The sequence below is a fragment of the Pieris brassicae genome, chromosome 8 (genome assembly GCF_905147105.1).
Source record: "Pieris brassicae chromosome 8, ilPieBrab1.1, whole genome shotgun sequence".
Classification (NCBI taxonomy): Eukaryota; Metazoa; Arthropoda; class Insecta; order Lepidoptera; family Pieridae; genus Pieris; species Pieris brassicae.
Genome location: NC_059672.1, coordinates 3,451,914 through 3,467,502, shown reverse-complemented (window position 1 = coordinate 3,467,502; position 15,589 = coordinate 3,451,914). Strand labels below are relative to the sequence as shown.

The window sequence follows — 15,589 nt, the reverse complement described above, 5'->3', positions numbered from 1 at the left end:
GGCCATGAACCCGGGGACTAAAGCGCGCATTGTCAGTGCCGTGACTAATACGTGAAATCGTTGTGCTAGGGTCTTCGGACAACGACATCTGTGTGATATTTGCTGATTTTAATTAAATTTTGCGTCATAATTTCGTACAAGTTTACACTTACGAATTATGTCGGCTAAAGATGTTGTGTCTCTTTTCTTCCTTTATGAATGATTTAATTAATTTGATTAAGGATTGTCACGTGTTTGAGGTAGGTACCTACCTATTTATTTTATATGTGATAAAAAATAAAAGTTGGAATATTTGTTCATATCAAAAAGCTTAAAAAGAAAAAACCTATAAATAAATCGTAAATTACACAGCTGATAAGTGAAGTACGTTATTTAATGTTAAAACACATACTTGGAACAACTCCACGCCATTCTATATCCAGCTTATGTTCTTATTTAAAATCTGGCGCGAATTTCTGCGGAAACCAGAAATTTAACGACAACTCTTCTGCATTGTCCCCGCACGAAGCCAACATTCAAAACATCAATGCTCGTCGCGATGACTAATTTGAATTTGAAATTCGAACACATTTTACGACGTAGTCCTCTGTCTTGGTGGCCACAAACAATATTTTTTATTCATAGTCTGTGGTATAAAATTAATAGCCTTTTGTTTTTATGTTTCTTTAATTTCTATTCTGTATATCGTTAAATATCTGTTTGTCATTCTATAGATAAATTATTTACTAAATTGTATCAATTTATTGACTCACTTTTATATTTGTGTTAATAAAAAGTCTAATTCACTATAAGCTAACTTTTATCCTATTTCCACATATTCAATATATTCAATTCAAACTATTATTCATTAAATGATCTAAATTTATGTCATATAAGTTTTAAATTTCGAATTCCAACAGACTATACTAATATTGTGGCGACAGGTGAAATGAGCATAGCAACAGACTATAAAGGGTTTTTTAACGTACATCCTGATTATTGTACTGCACTTTATAATGCAAAGTAGTCTAGTGATCTATGTAACGTCTAATTTTATAGCGTTTTTTCGTCGCCACGTGCTACTATGGACAAGATAGGGGTTGTTTTAACATCTATATTAGTTGTAATGGGGTCGTTATGATTTATGAAGTGTCTTTTACAGTGGGGTAGTTTATTGATGACACGCGCAATGTAATTCTGTTTCCTTTACTAAACACACATATGATGTTTGTCTTTGAATTTTTTGTTACGTAATGGCCGTAATGGGCATAAATGAAATTGATGGTTACCATTTGTCATATACATTATTCGGTTCTGTCATGCTTAAACAAATGTGTTAGGAATCTACCGAATAGATTTATTATGAAATGATCACAGATTATTAATTCTATATTAATAAAACTTTCAACCATAGATAAGACCATTATTTATCTGTGGTACAATAGAACGTGTTCTAAAATTAATAAATCCGCGAATATTCATAACATTCTGAATTTCTTTTATTCATTAAGGATAAAAGAAACAAAGACATATCTTTATGTAGTTCATTTGCATTTCGGAGGGATGCTCCGAGACACAAGAGACAAGCGGAAATGCTTTGTTGTCAGCGGAAATCAGGCATAATGCCACCATCTTGCATTCCATCATTTTTTTATGTCTGTAATAAGAACGCGTCAGGATGCTTGCGATTAAGATAAAGGTATTGGCGAATCTCTTTAGATAAATTCTTGGACTATAGACTATCAGAAGGTAACAAAGTATTATATGCACGCGTGTTTAAACACATTATCAACATTTCTTATTAACTAAACAATTCAAAAGAGTGATATGAAATTTTGATGAATATATAGGTGATTTAAAAAAAAATTAAGTCCGGCAACGCACTGGTGAGCCCTCTGGCACATAGAATGTCTATGGGCGGTGAGCCTCCTGCCCGTTTGCCCCCTGTTCAATAAAAAAATAAAATAAACGGTGCTTTGTAGATAACAAAACAGAAATACAGCGAAAACGATACAATATTAATGAAATAAAGTTTTGGCCTAGTTTTGGTGACTTCAGTGTGCGACTTTCCCTGAGGTTGTAGGTTCGATTCCACACTGTGTACCAATGAACTTTCTGTATCATTTAACACTCGCTTGGTAAAAGATAATATCGTACGGAAGCATTCCCTTAGATCCAAAAAAACCTCTGACAGAAGGTTGATCACCTACTTAATATTAGAAAACGCAAATGATCACGAAAGAGACACAGAAATCTGAGGCCGAGACCTCACCCCAGAAATCACCAATTTAACATTAATGTATACAAATTGTGTGGTAAATGTATACAATTTTTAACGATTTTATTAAAATTAATTTTATTTTCCTTAACAGCAGCAGACAGCCAGGAATCTGGCAGCCCACCGCCAAGTCCGACTGAATCCACTGCATCAGAAACTGCACCCACCCTAGTTCACATAAAACAAGAAAACATGGTACCCGGCATTGATAGCAGGGAGTACTATGGAGCTGACTTTGGTCTACCCGAGACATACCTACCACAGAACTATAGCGACTACGGGCGTTTGTACAGCGACATGCAAAACCCAGGGTTTCTAGATCACGATTTGAAAATACCGAACGGAAAGGATGAAAAGGATGATGATACAGATAAAGTTCCACCAGAATTGATATATAAAACTGGCGGTATTTACGCACGTTTTAACGTAACTAGTGGTACGAAGTACGGGCCGTTTAATGGTAAATGGGAAACGCAGCCGATAGATAGAAGATACGCGTGGGAGGTGAGTTACCTTTGAATATATAATAAATATGTACAGATAATTAGTATAATTAATGCGATTACTGAAATGTCAGTTGTCAAACACACAATTTAACACATGTCAATCTACAGTTGAATCCTATAACTATAAGTTTGATTTGAAAACTATAACTTTCAAATCAAATACGTAAGCAGTCGCAATATTGTAGGTCCAGTTCTATAGATTAGAATCTTTATTATTAGATGTTAAAATGATATGTAAAAATCCTTAATTATAGTTATTACCTAAAGAAGTGTAAATTCATGTATTTTTTTAAAACAAAATAATTATGTAAACAAAACTTTTACTGTAATAAAATAACATAAAAATAATTTGGTAACCGAAGATAAAAGCTATTTATTAATACTACAACTTACGCAATTATAGAATCAACACAAGCTACAAGAACCATTAAAAGGTCGGCAACACACCACTGGCCGAAAAAACACAACGAACCTATTTGTAGATTGCTTTTGTTTTTTAAAGGTGACAGCTGATCCTTGTTAACCACTCAGTTAAGTGTCGAAACGGAATAAGTGTTAATAAATAATACTCAAAATTTGGTAGTTTTGAAATATGTCGGAGAAGCGCAATAAAGTCCGTACTTTATTGGTCTCAATTCAAGTGAGCAACTTAACAGTTTTTGTGACACTGATCGTTTTGCCTAATTGGTTTTGTTAGTGACAGGATTATTATTGTGTTTGATAATTATTATTAGACTGACTTCGCTTGTGTATAAGTACCTGCTATTTGATTTCGTATTTTCTCATAGTAAACAGATTAAGCCAAAATTTTAAGTTTTCTAAAGCTTTTCGCTTTAGAATTGGTACTTATAGTAAAAATAGGTTGACAATAAACAGTAGAAATTTGTAAATAATAATAAACATAGAATAGGACTCAGAGGTGCTAAAACTAACACAGACACAACACACGATTATAACAACTCTTAGCTAAACTATCAGATACAGGCGCACACACAGACACATTCACACATACTTAATGTCTTATAAGACCTGTGTTTGATTAGTTGTAACACTAAACCTACCTTTTCTCAAAAAACTGTTTTAGTTATGTACCATGTACCACTATCTATCTAGCCCCACAACACAAGGACTAGTGAGATATGAATTTCTTCATGAAGAAAGTTTTTATTATTTTAATAAGATCTAACTTTTAAATAAAAGTCAAATGACTTATTACAAAAAACATTATTAAAAAGACAACAATTATAAGGATATTACCAAATAAAAGCGATCTCATAAACGCGACTAGCCTTTTCGCCATAGACATCACAAAACCATAGTTAAATAAACCATAGAGCAAGGACCGGAACTGAATTCGCGCTTCGACTCATCACAATGGCGTGGTTTGACTGCAATGCGACACCAACAATTATGAGATGTCTCGAATATCATTGAAAAAGTATCTTTTGTATTCTAATCGTGAAGAACAAAATATTTGTAAGATTGATTTATTATGTAATTTAATCTAATCCTAGTACATAAAAATATGAAGTATATACTATAAACACTAAGAATTAATAGGAAAGCAGGTTTTATATATATTAAGATAAATTATAAAGTTAATAACGTATGTTAAAAACTTGCGGATATATTTTAATATATGATAGACCATAACTATACGTCCACAACTGAGCGACTTAAGGCTCCAAATTAGGACGTCCAAATCAGACCACGCTAAACTTTTGTGTTAACATATAAAATTATTAATTAGTATACCAATTGAAATGGTTTCTAGAAAAATCTCGGATAATCCCCAAGACAGCTTTAAGCTTATCAATATATCTTTGAATTCGCGAATGTAATTCAATACTTTTGCTACATTGGCGTAATCCTGGAATCGCGACAGACAATTGATTTCCGTTTCCTCCCAGAAGATAACGCCACGCCTTGGGGTTCTTGTTAAAGAGAATTCACTAACGATAGTTGTGATAGCATTAAAGATAATATTAAAAAAGTTTTGTAAATGATTAGGAACTTGCATCGGTTTTTAGTTCTATTTTTGAGTCATACTTAGTTGTCAAGTTGCGCTTTATATATATTACTAAATTTAAAATACATTTAAATTGAGCAATTTTTTCCTCTTCCTCCTTTTTTTGAATGAAACTGGGTCGATTGTAGTTCATCCATACGTGTCTTTTTTGTTAAAGAATTTAAGTTAAAACAGTCTAATTACACTCTTTTAACTAAGGCACTTCATTATCACGAACGGTGTTTACGCTGTAATGAAGAGACAGATGACCTTGAAACCGACTAAAATGAACCGACTGTACTACGTTTATTAAATTCATTATTAAAGTAAATAGTTTCATTCTTTATTTGAACGTGTTATACCAGTAAATACGCCAATTTACGTCTGTGGTCGCTGACCAAGCCATTTCCGCTCTATTAGAACCTCTTTGATGGCTTTAGCTTTGTGATGTCTGTGGTTATTACAAAGGGGAGTTGTCAATTACAAAAACAACTTGTAAATGTCACGTATGACCAAACTCATTTTTGCGTCTGCTTTAATTATTAAATTATTAATGAAAAATAAGAAATATTTTCTAAATAACCCCTAATAATAATACTTTGCAGCTTACTCAAAAGTTTCTATAAAAAGACATTCAATCTTTATATTTCTGGAAATTAACAAAGATGGTTTAAAAGGATTGGATTAAACCCTCAAAGGGGTACAGTTGAAGCCACAATTTCACAGATATCTCAATAAAGATCGCAAAAAACTCTTCAAATGTCAAAGTGCAATAAAAGGTTGCGTACAAATAACGTTAATTTTGGCCGAGGCGTGACCCCCGTCAACATTTTACACTTTTTCTAAAAAAAACCACCGTTAGAAATGACAATGCGGGATGTCATCGAATTTGTACTTAAAAATTCAAACTTGATTGGCAACTTTTTACGTCAATTGTCAATTGTCAATTCGAAATCACCAAAAAGTTCTCACGTTTTAATTTTAATCGCGTAACAGATATATCGTATCTTATAGATATGAATAATTTAGATATGAATTAAAATAACAAGTTTATTGGCAAGTGTCAATCAAAATTAGAATTTTTAATTCGATTGTTCATTTAGGGAGATAGAGTTCGATTTGCAAATGTTTTTTGTTAATTGCAATATTTTGAATAAATTTGCTCACAAAGGATATTGGTTATGAATTTTTTATTTGTTTACTTTGCCGCGTCGTGTTGGAGCATGGAAAATTCTTTTTTGATATCAATACAGTTCGCTCTGTTGAATTAATTTTTTTAATTATAAATTCATATCCAAATGCATTTATGGTAATATGATTATGTTAATATAAACTACATTTAAAAAAGTTTTTTAATACTGTTCAGCGTCCTTAGTAGATCTATTCTAAGTATAAAATTATAAACAAATAGTAGGTAAATAAATTTCAGTAGAAGTTCTAACTAATAATTTTAATAATTTTCTAATAATTTTATAGAGAAATAAATTTTAAATAAAGCAGTAATGTATTAACTAAACGAGTTCTAATGTTAATCAATCACAATTTTAAATTTCGAATGCGCTAATCTCGGCCGCATGGAATCCGTTGCATTAATGTCAAAATATCTGTCAAATTTGTGTGACATCTTTTCATAACTAGCCACCCCTTCAGTAAAGGATTAAGGACCCATTACATCTTCATTACGGTAGGCGGCTGACACTATTGTACTTGCAATAATAATAAAAAGCAAAAATATTAATACGATCCGCATATCTCCGTTTACAATAGTGCAGATGGTCTGACACAGTTGGATTTAAATGCAAAAGTATCATTTTTGGCATTCATTTCAAACAGTATTCGATATTCAAAAAGTAAACAGAAACACTATCCCTCTGTTTCAACATTGTTTATCAATTTTATCTGTGGTAAGACAAATTAATTTTTTTGTTTTATTTTTTAAAATTATGACAAATCTGCAATCCATGTTGAACTTAAATTAACATTCATTGTCTTATTCGGTATATTCCACCTATTGTAAGTTATCTAGGTCTAAAAATATTTGCGTAAAATGTAATTGTCATTGTCTTAATATTCATTATTTTTAATGTAACCTTCTAAAAAGGTCGGGCAGCAACTTCTAACAATTTAAAATTCATTAATAGGTTTATAATCTGTGCCAATTACAGTCCGAATAGAAAAAAAAACTTTAGAGTAATTTTAAAACAATGTAATTGTCATATAACTAAGTATTAAGAACTCCTGCAAAATTAAATAAAATACTGTTTTTTTAACTATCGTAAAATCAATTACATTACAAATGTATGGCCAATTTCGTCTGCAATTAAATTGTAACCACTTCCACCCCATCGAGTTATCCAAACATTATTATTAACAAGAAGACACTTATCTGTTAATCTTTCACCGTTGTACAATGCCAGCTAATCTCCAGGCGTGATAGAAATTTATCTTGGTAAGGGATTTCACCCCAACTTGGGAAATGTTTTATACTTGGGGTTCGATTTGATTAAAAAACACCTATTTTCGTTGCTCTGTGGATTTCAAATGTCAATTCCATTCGAAATTCGAATTTTAATTGTAACCTTTTTTGAGAAGAATTTGGCCTTAACATTAAATAATTTATTACGCGTGTATAGAATAAAATCAGTCTTCATTTTTTTTATTTATTTTAAATTAATATAAGGATAATATTAAGAATAATTCCACAGATAGCCCAACTCATTAATAATAAATTAAACTAATTATTTAGTCTCATTATTTCCTTAAAGATTATATTATTTACCCGTTTGATGTTCAATACATGTGTTTATTTAACTCGCGAAAAGGTTTGTATAATGTTTCGATTTGTTTCGTTTTCATCTGTATCACCTCGGCCTAGCATCCAGCGGAGCAAACCTTACCTAGATTCAGAAAATATAATCTAAAACTTACTATTTTAATGTACATACACGTCGCTATCAGTCGTCTTAATTTTAGTCTTCTAGACTCTGATATGTATCTTTAATGCCTTTCTGATTTGGTTAAACGCGCTATGTTACGGATTTAAGATGGTAATTTATTAAATAACTGCACACCCGCATACTTAATAGACTTCTTCAAATAAGTATGAAGCTTCGATAAGATTAGCAAACTCGCTCGTGTATTTCCCTTAGATTGTACCTATTAATACATTTAAAGTATGAACGCGCTTCAAAAGGATACAACATTTATTCATGCAGCGTAATAATTAACCATTTTATATGAAATGGATGTATACAAGTGTGGTGCAATAAAATCGCATTGCGAAGTTTACACACGGCCCTGTCTCTGCGGCTTCTTATTTTCAGAAATATTTTTCGTTCGCAAAACAGTGCACTGGAGCAATATTTCATCTGAGCTGGCCAGAACAATAATAGCGTTTCGAGTTGAAGCCACGGCACGTTCGAACCACAATGTAACCAGCCGCCCACTGTTTCCTGACCTCCCTGCCCACGTTTCTCCCTTGAAATTCAATCCTAGCCAAACACGGCTTAGAGATTTGCGAGTTCATTTTATTCTGGCCACTAGAATACCATCGCCAACATCCATGTAGACAAAATAACGTATTATTTCGAAAGCAATGCGATATATGCACCAATTATTGAGTAAGGTTAAGACATGTTTACAATTTGTGCTTTGTTGATGCGTGGGACGCCAAGAGCTTTACTTTGACGCAATATAACCCTATTGGATGTCAAAATACTATATTTGTTTACGTAATTGAAGGGTTTGTTAATAAAAATATTCAGTTATTTTATACACTTGACAGATATTTAAAGATAAATTAATTTTAATAGATATAGGAAATTGATTAAAGCGACCGTTTAGTATTACATAAAAAAATTGATTCGAGTACTGCATTAGATTACAAGTCCATGTCATTAAGTTTACCAGAAGCTCTTGAACTCCGACGGAGTGAAGGCCACCTCCAAGTTCTTCCACTTGTCTCTCATCATCGCCACAATTTTCCAATCGTTATCCCTCTTATTCCACCTTGCCAAGTTTCTGGTGGGCGTCCTCTCCTTTTAATTTCGTAGTTCCATTTATCAAAATACCTAAACGGTTTGTGTATAATTGAATCTTGAGATAATTGAGAAATTATTTAAGGACGTCCTATTGAGCTTTAAGTTGAGCAAAATGCGGTGTGTACTGTTAAACCCATAAAATACATCCTCATTCACCCCATTCGTTACGCGAAACAGGAGCATTGATATCCAAAAAAAGCTCACCGAATAATTCGGGATCTCAAAAGTTGTCACGGCGACGGTGTCTTTGACTGTTTTTTGCTTGTAATCTTCTGGTTAATCCGTTTTAACACGTCCAGATGTGTTCATATGAAGAAATTAAACACTCTTTGTGTCGTCTTTTAATGTTGCGAAGAAAGTTTTAATACTACTACTTTTCTGATGATTTAATTTCTACCTAACAGATATTTATATTGTATTTATGGATTGTAAGTCATCGTCTTGGTTTAGGAATAAAAATAACTACTAAAATTTACTTCAGTAGTAATATTTTTCGATATAAACTTTGGATTACTGTTTGGACCGCTTCCGTATCTTACTGTTTAAATTTATGGTATGTATCTGAATTGTACCAATCAATAAATAATAATATTAATAACAATTATTTGGGTAGGTTTCCAAACACCAATAAAAATTTACACCCTTGATAGAGTATATATACTCCTTAGTAGTTGTAAATATATTATCGACATTCGTTTTTGTTATTTTCACAAACAAACAGAAAAATATCCACAATAGCGGTGGCGATCACTGAACAAACGATGGACGTTCATTGTGCCAATCTCTAGGGTGCCATTAATACCAGATGAATGGGACATCAAATTTTGACACCCACGGCTGATAAACAAAACAACACCCCTAATAATAAGGTTCAAAATCGTGTAGCATTTCACCGCAAAACGGATTTTTTTTGCGCAATGATATCGCCAGTTCGTGGATATTTTGTCGCGTAAGGAATTAGGTCGTTTTGTCTCCGTTTAATGTTCGAAACGTGACCGAAGAAATATATTCTAATTTCTCAATAATTTGTTCGGGTGACAATGACAAGTAACAAAGCTTTCGATAAAAAATACGTATTTTTCCTTATAAAAATAGCGGTCGCTGACAGAGCCGGAAGTAATACTTTTTCCTGCTGATAGCGAAGACAAGTGAAGGAAACGCGCTTCCTCACGCTGAAATGTGGCTTATAGAAAAACTTGAGGGTTACAAGGTACTTTTTCATGAAGCGCCGGAAATTTTAACGTAATTTAAATTAGTTAGTTTTGTAAAGCGTTTGAAAGGCTGAGTTGGAGAAGTTTAGCTAGAAGACACTGTATTTTAATGTGAACTGCATATTTACCTTTTCAACCAATTTTCGTATGTTGTATGTTGGTTATGACCTACATTTTTATTTTTGCTACCTTCGCGAACTTCGATTCGCGTATATGAGTTTTTTACTTAGCCTACCTTTTCAGTAGCTACATACAACTAACATTCTTATGTTATCTTATAGACACTTTTCGCTTTTCCGGAATAAAAACCTGAGTACCTACTAAATAATTTGTTTTAATATTTTATCTACTTTTCTCTCCATAAAAACCTTAACCTCCAAAACACATAAATTGGGTCCAGCCGTCTTCGGTTCGCGCTTAGAAACATATTTTGCAAATCATTTTTATTTATTATATATATTTGTGAAATGTTTGTATATAACAAACATTTCACATTTTAACTTAATAAATATAGTATACCTATAATATTGTCTTTTGTTAACATAACTTTTACACATTAAGAAAACAATTTTTAAATGGATTGAAGCTCTGTATTATTATTATAAACTTATAATTATATACATAATTTTAAAATAATTTTTTTTCGACGTTTCGCGTGCAGCGTGCGTCACCGTGGCCACGCACGGAAGTTTATAATAATAATACATAGCTTCAATCCATTTAAAAGGTGTTTTCTTAATATAGTATATGATTCAAATAACAACTTTTTACTTAATGAGACATTCTATGTCTGAGATAATTTTATAAGACAGTTACTACGAAAATTGTTAGATTAGGTCTTTTAAAAGATTCCCTTCTAGCTTCTTACGTTAGATTAAACAAGTATTTTCCCCTACAAAGTTTAAATTAAATGTATATTCTTCAAACGGGGCCACATATGTAGTTGGTCCAATTTGGCGCAGGCGTGCACGGGTAAATAACCCCGCACACAAATTGTTATCTTGTGAAACGAGACGTATGATTCGCGCAACGACGCGTGGTAGCCGCTCGTACCAACCGCTCTTCAGTTGGGGCTAGGGATGCGCCTTGATCGATGTTATACACAGAATAGGCAGATATGATAATAGACAAGATGTAGATTTTGCATGTGTTACAAAGTTTATATTAGGACCACGTGACAATTATTGTACTATTACTGCTATTACAATCATAAGAACGCTTTAAATATTTATTTTAAAAAAAATCAGCGCTCCGAGCTTTTTAGGTCCAGGGCTCGGATTTCTGTATATGTTTTATGATCTAATAGGCACGTAGATCAGGCTTTGTAGACACGCCGTCGACTTCATGGGTCGAAGGCAAGCTGGTTTCCTCACGATGCTTTCCATCACCGTTCGAGAAAATTTTAAATGCGGACATAGGGAGAAAGTCCTGTGGGTGCTCTTGTAGTCTTTTGATTATATTTATTATCAGAAAAATAAAGAAACAAACATATAAATAATACTCTTCAGGACAAATCTATATCTCTTGAGATCATTGTTTATGTCTACACTTAATCCACTTTTGATTCTTAGAAGAAGTCATAATTGTTATTAATTAGAAATAAATGCTTATGTTGTATTTTAGAAACTAAACTTCGTATCTTCTATTTCAGTCTACTTTATGCAGGTTTAACTATTACAATGTTAGTAACATTAGCGAAAACCAAACTAACAATAAACATCGATAAATGTTCTCGTACATCACTAAAATTTATGAAATGTAATTTTCCGGCGCGAGTCGCGAACATTTGTAGCTTTTCCGAGTATTCTGGGAAATTGCGATCTCCGCGGAAAATATGAGATCTACCGCAGTTCGTTTAAATTACAAAACTCAGTTTTTATATTAATCTGCAGTGCGGCTTCAGCTTGCGTTTATACGGATGATAAATACCGCAGAGTATTTTATATTTAAACCATTTTGATATATACTTTGTTTTTCTTATGTATTAAATCTCTAACAATGACGCAAACTTATATATTAGACAATCTATTAGATTAGAAACAAGACCTATAGTAGTTGGCCTACTATGTACTTAGTTTTGAGGGTTGGTGTGGTCCCAAGTGTTCTCCTAGAACTAGGTTTCGTGAGCGGCCACTCACATTGCCAGAAGGCTCGCAAGTGCGTTGCCGGCCTTTCAAGAATTGGTACGCTCTTTTCTTGAAGGACCCCAAGTTAAATTTGTTCGGAAACTTCAGTGGGTTCTACATAGTGGTGGTGTGTGGCAATAACTGCCTTAGAAAACTCTCAGTTGTGGAACGACGGACGTCGAGGTGATACGGATGGTATTTTGTCTAGACGTATAGTCAGTACAGTCTGTTGTACAGATCCCCATAACATAAACGTTCCGTTAGTGAATGTCTCTGACACTATCGACATCTTTATATGTTAATAATAGCGATATTGTGTATATTATATTTTTATCCACACTATCGTATTCGCTTAGTACTATAAGGGTAATGTATGTAATTTTGGTGAATAAATAAATATAGACGTTAAATATATTTGAACTTAGCCCCACCTACATTCAAATTCTAATTATTATCATTCTGGCATTACCATTTTAAGCCACTTGGCCGTCAACGAGGTATCTATTTGAATATTCGAATTTTAAATTCAAATGACATTCGAATTTTCCGGTCCAAATGTAATTAACAATGTCCATCTATAAGTGTCGTGTACAGCGGACACACATATTTCAGTGTCGCAGTGTCCGCGATTATCCTCTGCCCACTGTACATCGATGACTGATCGCTTGCATGTGCTGCTTCAGGTCATCAGAGAGCATAGGGTTGACCGTTTTGTATTAAAGTTTTAAACAAAAAAAAAATACTTCGGACGAAATTAAATCGTCTAAGATTAGTTCTTCAAATTGGCTGGATGAAGACACAACTAAAAAAGAGTTTTACAATTGCGTTTTCTGTTATTAAAACTATTTGTAATGTATTTATTTTAACTAACATTACCTATCAATTCAACTTTTAGACACTTGTCGACAGACGGTAAGGTCAACATTCAAAATTCGAATTCTCAATTTTAAAAACCAATTTAAATATGTTTCAAAATTCTGTAGATTTGAAAAGTACAAATTATTACTAAACAATTCATTAATTATAAAATTAATTCTATATTCGAACACAACTTTACATATAATTTTATTGGTAAAACTGTTATACAGACAGAGACGCAAAGGTCAACATTCAAAATTCGAATACTTATTTATAAAAACCAATTAAAAACGTTTAAAATATTTTGTAGAAGTACCATTTTTAAAACAATTGATATATCTTTTATAATCGAACACAACGTTTTTACATAACTTTGTTGGTACTTAAGTGTGGCACTTGTCAGGTCAACCGAATTCGAAATTCGAATCTCCGTAAGGCCAGCCCTACCCAAGACGAGGGTTCTAAGATAATTATCTTTTTTACTACACCCGACGTAGTTTTAATAACGTGATAAATGCTGCGTAAAGGCTTGCCGTTGACGCGTAAGGAGGGTTTCAGAACCTTTGATTAATACCTTACTTGTTATGATATCTTTATTGTGTAACAGATGCTTTTTATTTTTCGAGTAATTTTCAGTGGGGATCGAGATTTAATTTTACGCCTCGTGAATTCAATTTGTCATTAGTTATGTCTTATCAGTTATCGTTTGAGTGTGAACAAATTGGTATTGTGTTGGTAACTTTTCCTTCATTCTTTAAGACGTAATTAAGACGGTTAGACTTATGAGATAGGTGAATAACGAAGATAGTGTTTAACACAACGGCACTGTACAGTTCCTCGGTTGTTTTAAACAATAAAGTAATTTATTTTTGCTCTATATGAATGAATGCAATATAACAGTTGCAGAGAGCGCCTACGAGGCGTAAATCCGTCGATTTAGGAAATCGCCACGCTTATAAAAGTGGCTTCAGCGTGCGACTCTCATCCCTGTGGTCGTAGGTTCGATCCCTGGCTGTGCACCAATGTACTTTCATTCTATGTGCGCATGCAACATTAGCTCTAACGGTGAAAGAAAACATCGTGAGAAAAGCGGCTTGGCTTAGACCTAAAAAGTCAACGGCGTGCGTCAGGCACAGAAGCCTGATCAGCTACTTGCCTATTAGATTAACAAATGATCATGAAACAGATGCGGAAATCTGAGGCCCAGACCTAAAAACGTTATAGCGCCATTGATTATTTTATAAAACTAAGAAAGCCTGAGAGAGCAAATGTACAGCCTTGGCTCGTACGAGCACTGTCTTTAGGACAAGGCGGTGCTGGCCTTTTTTTAAATCTAATTTATATATTAACCAAGTGCTACATTAAACATTAATCCATTTAGCATTTTCAGAAATGTCATCCCCGAACTAACACTTAGGTACCTACTCGTTTGTTTTAAATAACAAACTATATAATCAAATAAAACATTTATAGACATAAAAATCAATCTGGAACTGTTTAGAAAAAATACCTTTTGTATGGCTATTAAGCTTTGCAATAATTTACCAAAAGAATTAAAAGATCTTCCGACTAGAGTCTAACATGGTGTATTACTTATGGAAAAAATGTACTACTCAATAAAAGATTATTTGCGTGAAACGCTGTAGTTGATATAAATTTAATAACAAATGTACGATACAAACAAAATAAGAATTGACCGATTTTAATATGACTAATAATGTAATGTGGCAGAATATGCGAACTTACTATTGTACCACCTTTTTGTACCATATTCTTGCAATAAATTATTATTATTATTAAAACACTTTTATACTCGTGGGGTATTATGAGCAGTGGCTTGCAATTGTTTGGAGTTAAAAAACATTGTTTCCATAAGATTCTATAAGACGGACCAAAAGCCACCAACTAAATTAACCAAAGCAATAGATCAATTGAACATTACGTAAACACAAACCCCTATAATACAAAAATACAGCCTATTATTGTATTATGACTCAATCGAAATAAAATACGCGATAAGAGCCCCAACTACTATACAACAAGCATTCTTATTCCTTGAATAAAAATTATATTAATACTCGGTTTGCTGTATGCATATGAAGTGTCTGTTGTAAATTGTGGGTTAGAACCCTTGTTTTACTTACGTTTATCTGTAATTTGAGGAGTTGGTGAGCTCATTTTGTTTAGTTTAAAAATGGAATAATGAATGGACGTTAGTATACACCGCATTGGTTGTATTCTTAAACATTTATAAATATTTAAAAATTCACAATAATTCGTACGGTTAGGTAAGTACCTAGTCTTCTAGTTAACTAGTTTTGTGTATTGTCTTTTATTTAAATCTATATATTGATAATATCATATATTCTTAATTATATATATATATATATATATATATATATATATATATATATATATATAGTTGCCTAAAGTTTTTTGATTTTGCTGCATGTGGCTAAGTTTAAAGAAATATTCCGATTACGTTACGGAACTTTACTTGTCGATGTTAAAGTATTTTGTCTAAGCCCTGAAGAAATTATTCCTTCCTCCATATTTATGGATTGTTTGTAATAGCTAATTAAT

At 32.7% G+C, this 15,589-nt stretch overlaps 1 protein-coding gene across 5 annotated transcripts in view; it reads left to right on the top strand.

The window, feature by feature from the left end:
* The window catches only part of LOC123713422 (histone-lysine N-methyltransferase PRDM16-like), a 106,935-nt gene that overhangs the window by 72,115 nt on the left and 19,231 nt on the right, over positions 1-15,589 (top strand). For 4 of the 5 annotated variants that reach the window (XM_045667078.1, XM_045667077.1, XM_045667081.1 and 1 more), the window contains one exon: positions 2,352-2,761. In XM_045667078.1, coding sequence (XP_045523034.1) covers positions 2,352-2,761 — 410 coding nt within the window. The remainder of the gene's footprint in view (positions 1-2,351; positions 2,762-15,589) is intronic. The other variant, XM_045667080.1, reaches the window with a different exon arrangement.